At 34.1% G+C, this 14,140-nt stretch overlaps 1 protein-coding gene and 1 long non-coding RNA gene across 2 annotated transcripts in view; one reads left to right on the top strand and one right to left on the bottom strand.

Annotated features, from left to right (window-relative positions):
* Positions 1-14,140, top strand: part of Dgk (diacyl glycerol kinase 1) — a 78,838-nt gene that overhangs the window by 17,299 nt on the left and 47,399 nt on the right. Inside the window, exon 2 of the mRNA XM_089712166.1 lies at positions 13,035-13,119. Coding sequence (XP_089568292.1) covers positions 13,038-13,119 — 82 coding nt within the window. The 5' untranslated portion in view covers positions 13,035-13,037. The remainder of the gene's footprint in view (positions 1-13,034; positions 13,120-14,140) is intronic.
* Positions 1-14,140, bottom strand: part of LOC149476383 (uncharacterized) — a 145,841-nt gene that overhangs the window by 99,992 nt on the left and 31,709 nt on the right. The gene's annotated exons all lie outside the window — the stretch shown is intronic.

Below are 14,140 nucleotides of genomic sequence, written 5' to 3'. Positions count from 1 at the left end.
AATAAAAAAATATCGGTATCGGTTGATTTATTATCGGCGATACCGATATATCGGCTTGCCGATATATCGGCCGATATATCGGTATCGGTATCGGTATCGTTACATCCCTAGTTCAAACTCTTCAGCTAATATTAGTAGGTATAGATTATTATTTAAACTATGTTTTATTATATACCTAAGCTACTAGCTTTCCGCACACGGATTCACCCACTTTAAAACCTAATATAGGTAAATTATATACTAAAAACCTATCTCTTGAATCACTCTATAAATTAAATAAAAAAAAATTGGTTGTCTGTAAAGTCGGTTTACTGACGATAGTTGAACGTGACAACGTCCGATTTTGCTTCTTTGTCGCTCGTTCCGCGCCCTCGCTTGCACTTCAAGCCTATGGAACGCCTCAGAGCGAGGTAACGCCGCATGAGTCATGTTTTTTCGTGCGTGCAGCCCGCTATATCGAATTATAAGACGTTGTCACGTCAAAAAAAAACGCATCAAAATCCGTTGCGTAGTTCAGATGTTTTATACCTACTACATATTGAAGCTATGTAGGAGTGACATGGCTATTTATTATCTCGACGAAGCCGGGGCAAGCGGCTAATGTGACGGGAAACATGATTTCATAATGAAATCGTAGTGTGGTGTCCATGTTGAAAAGGACAGCTAATCAGCGTATTCAGAAACTGTATGTTATATTCCATGAATAGGAAGTAACATGTAAAAGTTTTTTTTTTGAAAATGGTTTTGCTTCCTTTCTACCTGAAACCTGAAATGTCTCAGAGTTTAAATTTTCATTCTAAATGGTGATCAAAATGTTGATAGATAAATTTACTTTTACTGTAGCTAATAAAAATTAATAATTATCCGCCTTTGCTAATCGTATTTTACACACGCAACCAGATGTAAGTACAATGTGTAAGTGACTTACATCTAACTTAACTTAACCAAGTTAATTACTAATTTTACTATAGGCACACATATACAACAGGACAGTTACTTAATTAGAGAGTATATTATATTTAATCAAGTCTGTTTAAAGACTCTCCAATTTTAGTTTTTAGTTAATTTTCCTTGTATTTGTCACAATTTTACGAACAAACTTACCTTGTATACGATCACGCCAAAACACTACACAACACGCGTGTTTGTTGTACGTCATTCCCTACTGACACCTGTCAATATTCGCGCCCTTTTCGACGTTCGGATACACACACTTGAATGTATTTTCGTAAACACATTTTAACTTTCATGATGGTCCCATGATACTGGATAAAAGATTCATAAGTGTAAACGTTTATCCCTTTTGGGTACGTCATGATACTTTTAGGGGTTCTCAAGTACAAAAGAAACTATCGATAGTTTCTTTGCATATATTATCTTTATTTTGCACATCTTTACTTTGAAGAGAAGTGAATTACAATTGTCTAGCTGTGCTGTGCGGTTTTACCCGCATTGCTCCGCTCCTATTGGTCTTAGCGTGATGATATAATATAGCCTTCATCGCCTATATAGCCTATAGCCTTCATCTAACAGTGTACCTAATAATCATAGATTATTTAATGTATTAAAAGATACCTAATAATTATAGATTATGTATTTAATAATTTTTCAAATCAGACCAGTGGTTCCTAATATTAGCGCGTTCAAGCAAGCAAACAAACAAATAAACTCCAGATTTATAATATTACTATACTAATTATAATATAACAGGCCCAAAAAAAGTTCCTTACTAAACATTTAATTAAATGCAATAAACAGAGTTGACAAAGACAATATTTCTAAATGGCACAAAATGAGGGTAGATTATTTTAATCACACATAAAAGAAAATACGTCAAGAATTTTTCCATTGCAGCGTGTGCAATGCAATAACCTTACAAAGAGTATGTCCTGAACTTTAACGTGAAATGAAACGTGGTTTTCAGATTTTCATTTTACATGATTTAAAAGTTGTTGGGAAATCTTGTGATGTTGCAATTTTTCAGAAAAATGAGATAACTATAATATTATTGTATACTTACGTGAATTTTTAACCGACTTCATAAAAGGTGGAGGTTCTCAATTTTGGCCTGAAAGCTGGGAACTGTTTGAGCTGAAAAAATATTTTTGTGATGAATTGAGGAAGGAAATGCTATATTATAACGCACTACGACCTATAGGAGCAAAATATCAATGAATTCAAAATTTTTATAAAGTACTGGCGGTCCGCCCCGGCTTCGCTCGTGGTGCATATTTCACAATAAAAGGTAGCCTATGTTCATTCTCACGGTCTAAAGATTGTCTGTGCCAAATTTCATCATAATATTTGTTAGAATTGTGATACAGAAGTTTCTCTTAAAAAATAAGCGCTTTTTATAGCCCAATTTTAACTAAAAAGTACATCATCTAATCTATCGTCCACTTTACTAAAAAGTAAAAAACACAAATGTGAAATTTGAATTTTCTAATCCCAGTAGACTGCGTTGATATATCAATCACTCAGTGAAGATAAAAGAAAGCTGTACAATTAGGCAACCACGAGATAAAAACAATAGTGATTGATCATGTTATAAATCGGATTAGCTTCTTCAATGAGTTATTTTTGTCGTCCCATTCATGTTTTTACCCTTTTTTTTTATAGTGGGGAAATCTTCCAAAGATACCCACGGCCCCCGGGGATGGAGCCAAGGGTTATGTCGGATTCTTACCGACTAAAACCCCACTGTGTTCCGTCGAGCCGCGCAGTTAGCCGGGGCCGCGGGTACTCTTAGAAATCGTCCACGACCATTCATCTTTTTACCCTACAACACAAAACACATACATTGCTGTTCCACACCTCTCTCTAATACAAACTACAGTACACACCGATCAATGTATTGCACACATCGATACTAGGTACTATTGCATGTAGGTACATCCGTTGTTATAAACAGAAATTTACGAGCAATCAAACCACTGTGCAAACATAGGTATATAACATCAAACGATAGTTACGTCAACCGTCAGCCAGCGAACAAAGATTGTTTTGTTCTACGATTGATTTACGTGTCGTTCTGAAGACGATACACAAAAAAAAATCCACTGCTTGGCGGGCGGAGTCTAATAGCTCGCTATCGCGAACGCGGGTGTGCGCGAAGTCATTCTTGCGAACTCGCCGCGCTGCCGCTGGCCGACTCGGGACAAACATGTATGGAGTCGTCATACAGTTATAATATTGTTATACATTTATTTAATTGTTGATTTATTGGTTTTATTTTCTTGCTTATAAACAAATAATCTTCTTTTTAACAACTACTTAGACATTATTAATAATTATTATTATTTCGTAATGTTAACTTTATTACAAAATAATACAGGTTATAAATAATCTTTAAAATAACAAAAAATATTGTTACTCTGAAAAAATGAAATGGTACTCAATAACGCGGACTACTGAATTGATTTAGATAGAATTTGATGCTGACGTAGATATCATCATGCCCAGAAATGAAAGGTACTATTTCTTAAAGAAGTTATAAACCCTAATTCTTCTCAGTCAAAGTCAAGAGTGGAAGATATCACTAATACAGTAAAACTGATGCGAAACTTTGGATGTTAATTTGTATATTTTTTTGTTAGTTGTTACTTAATCACGTCAAGACTACATTACCAATTTTGATAAAATATAGCTAATTGCCTGGATTTACACATAGGATACTTTTTATCCGAACTAAACACTTCTGTGGGATAAAACAGGATTCACGATATAACCTAATTCCACGCGGGCAAAGCCGCGGTCGGAATGATATTTTTTTAAATAAAAAAATTGTTTAAAAAAAAAACACAAAATATATTGACGCATGTATTTATTTTTTGCACTCTATTATAATTGTTGTTGCAATGTCATTACAAATAATCAAAATAAAATAGCCAGAACAAAGTTAGGCCCTGGTAGGGTAGGTAGGCAGGTACAGCAATGTGAGACGAACACTGGCTTATTTATACCAATAATAATGTATTATAAACATTAAATTAAGTTTACAACAAAAATACATAATATTAGCTAATGTGAAAACGAATCAACCAATCATCCCACAACAATGAAATGTGCACACAAATATTCATCCAAATCGGTTCATGTGATTAGGAGGTGTGACTGCAGCGCCATCTTCCGGGCCCAATTGTGTTTCCAGATCACCCAGGAACTCAATTTAATATACTTACACAAAATTTTTCGAAATGAAAACTCACATTACTATGTAAATATGAATATAAACCTGTTTTAGTACTAAGCAATTTCCCGCACAGGTGTAGTAAGTATAAATGAAATAAATATCAACATCAAATTCTTTATACAACATACTTATCTACCACCTACTAAGAAATGTAATTCTTGAAATTTTTTCGTATGTTTTTTAAATATAATACTACTCCAATGAGCTCCTGTTCCATATTACGTCCATACTTCCACTAAGTTCACCATGATTTTTTATTTCTTTGCACTTTGTTGCTTTTTGCTAAAAATGGAATCATGCGATAAAACCAGTAGAGCGTTGATAACATACATTTTTGACTGAATAAAGGTACTTACGAAGGAGTGGGTTCACATTGTGAACAATCAGTGGGTTTATTTTCCTTCTGGATTCCGGATTTCTGAAAAGATTATCTATGCTATAAATGAAAAAATCTTACACATTCGTTATGTACTTAAAACAGGGGTACATATCAAACATCGTCTATAATACAATTATCATCAAATTTAAAATAAAACCAACTTACTTCATTATTTTGTTCCAATTGTAAGCATTTTTTTTCCTCCAACCTTTATGTTTCTTCTTCTTATTTTCTTTATTGTCCCCATTTGTCTTATTTTGTCTTATCGTGTTGTCACCCTTTGTTACGATTGCGCGAGCGACACAAGTTCCCCGTGTGACGGCCGTAGCGGGAATGACTCGTGCAGCGATCGGGGTAGGAAGGTACAGGGCGGCTCTCGCTATATTGGCTGGTCGCGCGCTAATTTCAAGTATTTCTTGTTTATTTCAAAACCATCGCATATTTCAAAATTCTAACACGGTAGACGTATAGGTTGTATATTTTATAGTTAATATCCAAAAAGTCGTAACTTTACGTTTGTTATTTTGAAGATGCCAGAGATTAAAAAAAATAACAATGAGAACTTTGTATTTTTTTTCTATCGAGAAAATATCATGGAATCATGTTTCTAAAACGGTAGACGTATTGTGTTACTATTGAACTTTCTTGTCAAGAATTTTCATCACGACAACTTTAATAATATAAAAATTACGAAGGTTTAAAAAGGGCCGTAAATGTTAGAAAAATTAATTCATCACCTGAAAGGATAGACAGATAGAGTAGGTAACTATTGTTTTGTAAGAAGACGTTTTCGCTAAGGATCGACCAAGATTTACGAATACCTAAGTCCTATAAACAATCCTACTAATATTATAAATGCGAAAGTTTATGAGGATGGATGGATGTATGTTATTCTTTCACGTAAAAACTATTGAACCGATTACAATGAATTTTGGTATGTGCCAGCTGAAGACCATACATGTAGGTACGGAATCAAGTGTTAATACGCGAGAGTGACGCGAGCATTAGCCCCCCCCAAAAATATTCATGAAATCTCTGCCAGGCAGCCTGGTGTTATGTAAAAAGGCAACAAACGATACCAAAGTACAAAAAGGTATATAAGGGAGTAGTTACCCAGATAGTTTTTACGATAGACCACAATAAAGTTTTGTTGGCAGTAAATAAGAATGCGACATAAACTGTTGTCCTTTATCCTTTGCTATCTCTTATATATAAAAATGAATCGCAAAATGTGTTGGTAAGCGCATAACTCGAGAACGGCTGAACCGATTTCGATAATTCTTTTGCACGCCTCATAAGCGAAGCGTTGAGGTGGGTACTACTGTCACTTCGCGCAAAACATCTGATTTTTCAAACTTAAAATGTCTTTATGTGTCATACATTGCACTTGTAAGATAATACATACACACACATATTAATAAAAAACACTATTTTTAACGTTCATGATATTTTTGATGTCATTTTTGTTATTTAAACTAGGTAAAAAAAAGATTAAAAAAGTTCTGTCTTGGACGTCCGTGTGTCTGTATGTGCGGATCCTTTTTCTTGTTAACACGATAGCGACCGAAATACTTTACTAATCGAGTCTTTTTTTTTCTCTTACGCTTGAGTATGCTCAGGAATAGAACCCTTTCATTTTTCAGGGTCTGATTCGATGTGGTTTAATTGTTATTAAATAAACAAAAATAATAATTAATAAATATTTATTAAAAAAATTATGAGGCGTGCACTTTTGGATTTTCCAAATTATTTTTATTATATTCCTTGAAGTACGAGGATGGTTTTTATGTAGAGAAAACGTAAAAACGTAAAAGATGTACCACGGGCGAAGCCGGGGCGGACCGCTAGTCTTCTCTTATATATAAAAATGAATCGCAAAATGTGTTGGTAAGCGCATAACTCGAGAACGGCTGAACCGATTTCGATAATTCTTTTTTTATTATATTCCTTGAAGTACGAGGATGGTTTTTATGTAGAGAAAACGTAAACATGTACCACGGGCGAAGCCGGGGCGGACCGCTAGTACTATATAAAATGAAGGGATAAATCTAAACCCTGATATAGAGCTTTAAATCTAAATAATAATAAATAATAGTTAAAAAAAACTAAAAAACACGCTTTTAGTTCGGTTTTCTATAAAAAGCGTGTATTTAATATTTTTTTAAACTACAGTGTAAACTCTATATAACGACACTCCATTTAACGTCAAACTCCGTATAACGTCAAGATTTCTCGACTTTGGTTGGTTTATATTGTTGTCTATACAATAATACACTCCATATAGCATCACGCTCACTCTAATTAACGACCACAATAAGACATTACCACTAGGAACTAGGACTAGGAAGTACTGACTAAGTTGCCGAAATCAATGAAAATGTAGTTGTGTACATTCTTTTTTACTGACATACCGAAGATTCTAAGAAATGCAGTCGTTTGTTTGTTGTGTGAATGAACTTACACATGTTCACCTCAACTACTTGGCTTTCGTTAGTTACACGTTATCATAATCTCTCAGTTGCCTACAACCCTCAAACTGCAAGAATGGCGAGTAAAAGAAAATCTTTGTATGGACGAAAAAGTTTCATTAATACGTGCTATAGAAGCTAGTGAAAAAATTAGTGATGTTGGGAGACGGTTTGGATTTAGTTGCTCTACCGTGTCTACCGTGTGGAATAATAAAGAAAAAATTCTGCATGCCGAAGAAGATGGACGATCTGCCAAAAAATTGAAGAAACCTCAATATGAAGACCTTGATTAAGCGATGATAACATGGTTTCATAGGCAATGTCAAAATAATATTCCTGTCTCGGGACCAATCAATAATCATGCAATTTTCCCTTTCTCTCCATTTAACGACCACTCTCTATAACGTCGAAAAATGCACGGTCCCTTAAGTGACGTTATATAGAGTTTACACTGTATTATTTATTTTATCAAATTAGTGTATTGTCATCGGTCCTCAATAAATCTACAAAGTTTGAACGAAAACTCGCCGTTTAAAGTGGGTCAAAATTGCGCCCAAAGAAGTCGGTTACAAACATACAGGTGAAGCTAATAAAAAGCGTGTAAAAAAGCGCGTGTGTGCTGAGCACACGTTTCAGCAGTGACACTTCTTTGGCAAGATTCAAAGATACCAAAATCATCGCCTTACTTCATGCCGTACAAAAATCATGGAGACAAGGGGAAAAAATCTCTACTTGTACTTTCGAATTCTCATCTGCACTCAGGTGGACAGCTTACAAGTGACGGCATCTAATGAATCTTATTATTTTATGCTCTTATATCGTTCTAAATAGGTCACCTGGTGGTTCAAATGACCACTTTTTCAACATGGGCCTGTAGTCTATTAAGATGACATCAAAACAGCCGCCGAGAAATATTCAAGGAGTTAACTTATACCTTGGACGTCAAAACAAACCCTTAATAATTAATTCATGTTTCGAATAAATATTAAACCTCACAAAGGTTCGAATCTTACTTCCCTTGTCATCATCAACCCTTTGAATCCCTCGTTTTACGGATGATTTTGCTCCTAAGTTTGTCTCAAAGATGGTAAGGTGTTTGTCGTCTGTATTTATAAGTAGATGAACTAACATCTAGGCATCGCCATATGGTGGACGTTTTACATTTTTTTTTTTTTTTTAATTCAAAACAGATCAGGCATTTAACCGCGATCCCGCCTGGTGATAAGCGTGGATGCGGTCGATCGCAAATGATGCCTGTCCTGAAAAAGCTTATTCACTATGGTTTTAAACAATTCCAAATTATAGTTCTCAGGGAACACAGAAGGCGGTAGGGAGTTCCACTCCTTCGCAGTTTGAATTAAGAAAGATCTTTCAAAGCGACATTCGGTCGCCGCGCTCAAAGTCTGATATAAAAGCTCTCTTCTTTCTTTCTTTCAAAAAGCTATGCAATAGCTTAATAATCTTTCATATTTGTAGACTGACATTTCTATTCAGAAACTTTGCCCTTTTTAATAGAAAAGCGGAACTCGATCAAAAATCGGTCACAAAAACAAGGAAGCCATAGAGATGATGTTGTTTTCCTTTCGTTATTTATTGCGCAAGTTTTATTCGTGTGATGAGATCTAGTTGAAAGTTCTTCGTTATGGTAATTTGCTTATTGACTTTATTATTAGCTGGCTTGTACTTTGTTTGATTAAATACTACTAATATTATAAAGCTGAAAAGTTTGTTTGTTTGACTGCGCTAATCACAGGAACTAATGGTCCGATTTGAATAATTCTTTCGGTGTTAGATAGCCCATTTATCGAAGAAGCCTATACATTTAAAACGAAATAATATAATAGGCTATAAATCATCAGGTTAAGACCGACAGGAGCGAAGCAATGTGGGTAAGACCGCGAGGCACAGAAATAAAAATTAAATATATGTTTTTCTGTTCAATTCGTGTACGGTGTCCTAAGTTGTTAGTAAACATTTTTTTAAACTTTTCTTTAAGTAAAAATTCTGTCAAAATCGGTGTAACAATTTCAAAGATTAGCTGAAATAGATAGGTACATTGTTTCTTTGTTTTTTATTTAGGTAGATGTTAATTAATAAGCATTTCATTTATTTTTGACCATAGAATATTTCTGACATTGTTATTCTTATCATTATAAATAAATAAAAATTCAATTAAATTTTTTATTTATTTATTTTAATTTATTTTTGACCATAGAATATTTCTGTCATTGTTATTCTTATCATTATAAATAAATAAAAATTCAATTAAATTTTTTATTTATTTATTTTAATTTATTTTTGACCATAGAATATTTCTGACATTGTTATTCTTATCATTATAATATCATCAAATCAATTTTATTTCTGTTTCTGATCAAAACATTCATATAATAAATAATGAGCTTGAATTGAATGTTACGGAACTCTAAAAATAAAATACATGTCAAAGGAATAATTTCTTTGATCAATAAAATAAATGGGCTGTGAAAAATACAATGGAAACGTGTAAAAATTATCTAGTGAAAGATATGACAGAATCATTAATAGAATTTTATGATGTTTTTATAATATTTTATTTGAAGTGAAACTTCTTTAAAATTTCAAGGTCGCGTCATGGCAACACCGTCACGTCATGGAGTAAGGCGACGATTTTGGTATCTTTGAATCTTGTCAAAGAAGTTTCATTTCTGACACGTGTGCTCGGCACAGATTTTGATGCGATTTGGTACTTTATGAGATACAGCCTGGAGACAGACAGACATCGGAGGCTTAGTAATAGGGTCCCGTTTTACCCATTTACCCAACCGGAACCCTAAAAATTATCAATGATATGAACTTTCTACAATTTTATTATAATACTAGCTTCCGCCCGCGACTCCTTCCGCGCGGAGAAATTAAGATTTATTTATTTCTACGTATTTTTCCGGGATAAAAAGTATCCTATTTTATGCCCAGGATAGTAAGGTATAATTATACCAAGTTTCATCGAAATCGAACCGTTAGTTTTTACGTGATGCCTTCACATACAGACAGACAGACAGACAGACAGACAGACAAAAATTTTTTTAATCACATATTTGGGTTTGGTATCGATCCAGTAACACCCTCTGCTATTTATTTTTTCAATATTTTCAATGTACAGAATTGACCCTTCTACAGATTTATTATATATGTATAGATGTATAGATGTATAGATGTAGGTAAGTAGGTATATAGATTACTAGCTTTCTGCCCGCGGCTTCACCCCCGTTTTCAAATAAAACCCACATAGTTTCCGTTCCCGTGGGATTTCCGGGATAAAACCTAACATATGTGTTAATCCAAGTTACCCTATATATTATGTGTGCTAAATTGCATTGTAATCGGTTAAGTAGTATTTGCGCGAAAGAGTAACAAACATCCATCCTCACAGACTTTTGGATTTATAATATTAGTGGGATAGACTAGGATATATTATTCATATGTTATGCTTAAATATTGGCGTGGGATCATTGGCCGGACAAAAATAGCAGACCCAAATATACAATAGGGCAGGTGTTTATCGGGCTGGAGTAAAAATGGAGCTTCTGTACGGAATTCGATTACTTGGCGTTACTCAAACTCAACATATAAATAACTGACTGACCGGTTGGCTTGGTTGGTAGTGGCCCTGCCTTCCAAGCCACCAGAGGTCATGGGTTCGATTCCCACCCGGGGCATATATTTATGTGATGATCATAGATCTTTGCTCTGTATCTGGGTGTGAATTATCTATATAAGTATTTATTTAAAAATTATATATGTATGTTTATCAGCCATCTGGTTTCCATATCACAAGCGAAAGCTTAGTATGGGATCAGATCATGCCGTGTGTGAAAATTGTCCCGAAATATTTATTTACATATTTATTTTAATAACGTTTTATGCTTTAAAAAGTTTTATATTGTAAATTAATTTTAAAGCAATCTAATCGTTTCCAAGCTTAAACTAATAATGTTAAGATTAAATACGGAAACCCACGCGGAGTATCCTGAATCTATCCGAGCAATTTTCTTTTATGGTCTCTTAGCGGAGATATGAAATTCCTTAAGATTTGGTGCAAGTTATAAGATATATGAACGTTTAGAAAAAGGTAAGGATCTAGACTAATATTATAAAGCTGAAGAGTTTGTTTGTTTGAACGCGCTAAACAGGAACTGCTGGTCCGATTTGAAAAATTCTTTCGGTGTTAGATAGCCCATTTATCGAGGAAGGCTATAGGCTATACATCATCACGCTAAGACCAACAGGAGTGGAGCAATGCGGGTAAAACTGCGAAGCACAGCTAGTAGTTCAAAATACGGCTCCAGTCAATATACAGAAGTTATTTTTTTACGGAGAAAATCGCTATCCGCTCATACTTTAAAAAATATTATTAGAAACGACGTCAACTGTGCTTATACATAAACCATTGCTTATTGCTTGTAATTCACTTTCGCTATTTTTAGGTGGAATATTATTGCTTTATGGATTTGTTCGATGATTTATTTACTTTTTTGGTTGATAATAAAAAAGAAACATATAAGGACAATGTAATATGTTGTAACTATTTAGTTATTTGTGATGTAAGGTAATCACAATTGTACCTTTTACTTCTGAACCGATTTTGATAAAACTTTAATGTATTCCCTATCAGTAAAAACTTATAGACCCTTCAGATTTTGACTTCTACACTTTTTAACGTGTTAAGTATATTTTATTCAGTAACTAGCTGTGCTCCGCGGTTTTACCTGCATTACTCTGCTCCTGTTGGCCTTAGCGTGATGATATATAGTCTATAGCCTTTCTCGATAAATGGGCTATCTAGCACTGAAATAAATTTTCAAATAAGAGCTGTAGTTCCTGAGATTAGCGCGTTCAAACAAACTCTTCAGCTTAATAATATATGTAAGTATGTATAGATAAAGTTCTGTCTGTAAAACTTCTTCACAGATTTTCATTCGATTTTCACCAATGGATAGCTATTTATCATAAAAAAAACATCAAGATCGCGATCTATAATAACAAAAGCTACCAAAGCTCATAATCCAAAGATTCACTGGATATCCGATATTTTCCTCTCACTACATCAGTGTCAAGGAAGGCTATCTATCTTTGTTGACAATATCGAACGTTTTTAAGTTATATTACTCGCCGTGTTAGTAAACCACTTGAATTTTATTTATTATAAGAATATTTTATGATTAACTAGCTTTCGCAAACCCGCATAGTTCCCGTTCCCGTGGGTTTTCCGGGATAAAACCTATCCTATGTGTTAATCCAAGTTACCCTCTATATGTGTGCTAAATTTGATTGTAATCGGTTCAGCAGTATTTGCGTGAAAGAGTAACAAACATACACATACACATTCATCCTCACAAACTTTCGCATTTATTTTATTATATTAGTAGGATATTAACTTCTATCTTTGACTTTTATGAGGAAGGAAACCCGGGAAATAATATACTTATTCCTAATATTATATATTGAAATATTATATATTATGTACCATGATTTTTCCTTATTATTGTAGGTAATGGTTCAAGTATTTGTTTACCATGTTTTGAACAATAACTTTTTGCTTTGAAAGCTTTTAGTAAATAAAGAAAGTCATGTTATTAATATAACTAAACAACAACTATATTGATTTTAGTTATTTGTTTTTGTCTCCACTTACCATAACAATTACAAAAAAATACAAAAAATCACAAAAACTCTTACGACCCCAAGACGCAGCGATCAAATAGTCTAGATACAATAAGTACTAATGTTTGCTTTGCATTTGCGTCCACTTGAATTACCATAACAACTTAAAAAATATACAAAAAATGACAAAAAATTTTACCACCCCGTGACGCAGCGAGCAACTAGTCTTGATATTAGTCTTAATAATTAGATTTACATAAAAAAATATTTTTTTCTGAAAAAATCACAAAAAATCTTCCCACCAATAGTCGCAGCGACAAACTAGTCAATATCATAAGTGTTTTGGTTACAGGTCATGCCGAACGAAGCAGGCAGCGTGTTCCAATGGGATAAGTTGTCGCCAGCCGAGTTCCAGCAACTTCAAGAACTTACTTCTTGTAAGTATTACCTATAAGATTAATATTTTTTATACTTATTTAGTTTTTTGAAGTGAAAACTTCTTTAGCAGCGTTGAGCACTTTTTCTGTAATGGGTATAAAATCTTAAACTCGCGTCAGGACACGTGACCTGATCGAAAAAGCGTAAGACGGATACCATTCCAAAATATCAAACCTGCCGGCACTCCCCCAGTGCAACCCGTCTTTTTTTTTTAAGTGAATCTTCTTTGGGTGCGTTGAGAGTAAAATTTCATGGTCGCGTTATAGCAATACCATCACGTCATCAAGAAAGGCGACGATTTTGGTGTCTTTGAATATTGCCAAAGAAGTTTCACTTCTGTCACGCTCTTTTGTTATTTCTCAAACTATATTTACTTAGTTACTAAATTGATTTGTTAAAATATCATGATAAGTGAAAAGCTAGTTAATTAAAAAATCAATTAACAACTAAAATAAACAAATAAAAAGACGTGTGGCACTCGGGGACTGCCGCGGTAAAGCTATTGCATAGCAAGCCTTCAAGCCACACCTCCGTGTCCGTCGGAGTGGGGAGCGTGTGGTTTTTTCGTTACGGAATTTCTCGATTCGGTCCCCGCGCTCAAGGCCCGCGATAGAAGCTATGTAATAGCTAGGGCATGCAGAACCGAGTCCGGTTCCAAGATTTTGAAACCCGGTTCCAAATCGAGCTCAGAACCGGGTAGAACCGGGTTACCCGGTTCTTTTATTCGGAAAAAAATACGAAATAAAACAAAAGTAAATGTAAAAGTACCTGATGGGCCTTTTATTTTACGCGGCTTGTGCCTTATTTTATTAATTTAATAAAGAAACAAAATTTCAATACTTATCTTTATTAATCAGTCTTATAAAAGTACTTTGTTATCATAATATCACATATAAACTTAAAACTTATTCATCAACTGCAAACTGTAAACAAAAAAACCGGCCAAGTGCGAGTCGGACTCGCACTCCGAGGGCTCCGAACAAACCTATTTTTTTCATAATGTAAAAATTTATGTTTCTA

Source organism: Colias philodice, chromosome 28 (assembly GCF_061535455.1).
Source record: "Colias philodice isolate Cphi_HAF_F1 chromosome 28, ilColPhil1 Martin Lab GWU primary, whole genome shotgun sequence".
Taxonomy (NCBI): domain Eukaryota; kingdom Metazoa; phylum Arthropoda; class Insecta; order Lepidoptera; family Pieridae; genus Colias; species Colias philodice.
This window is presented reverse-complemented; position numbering and strand designations above follow the sequence as displayed.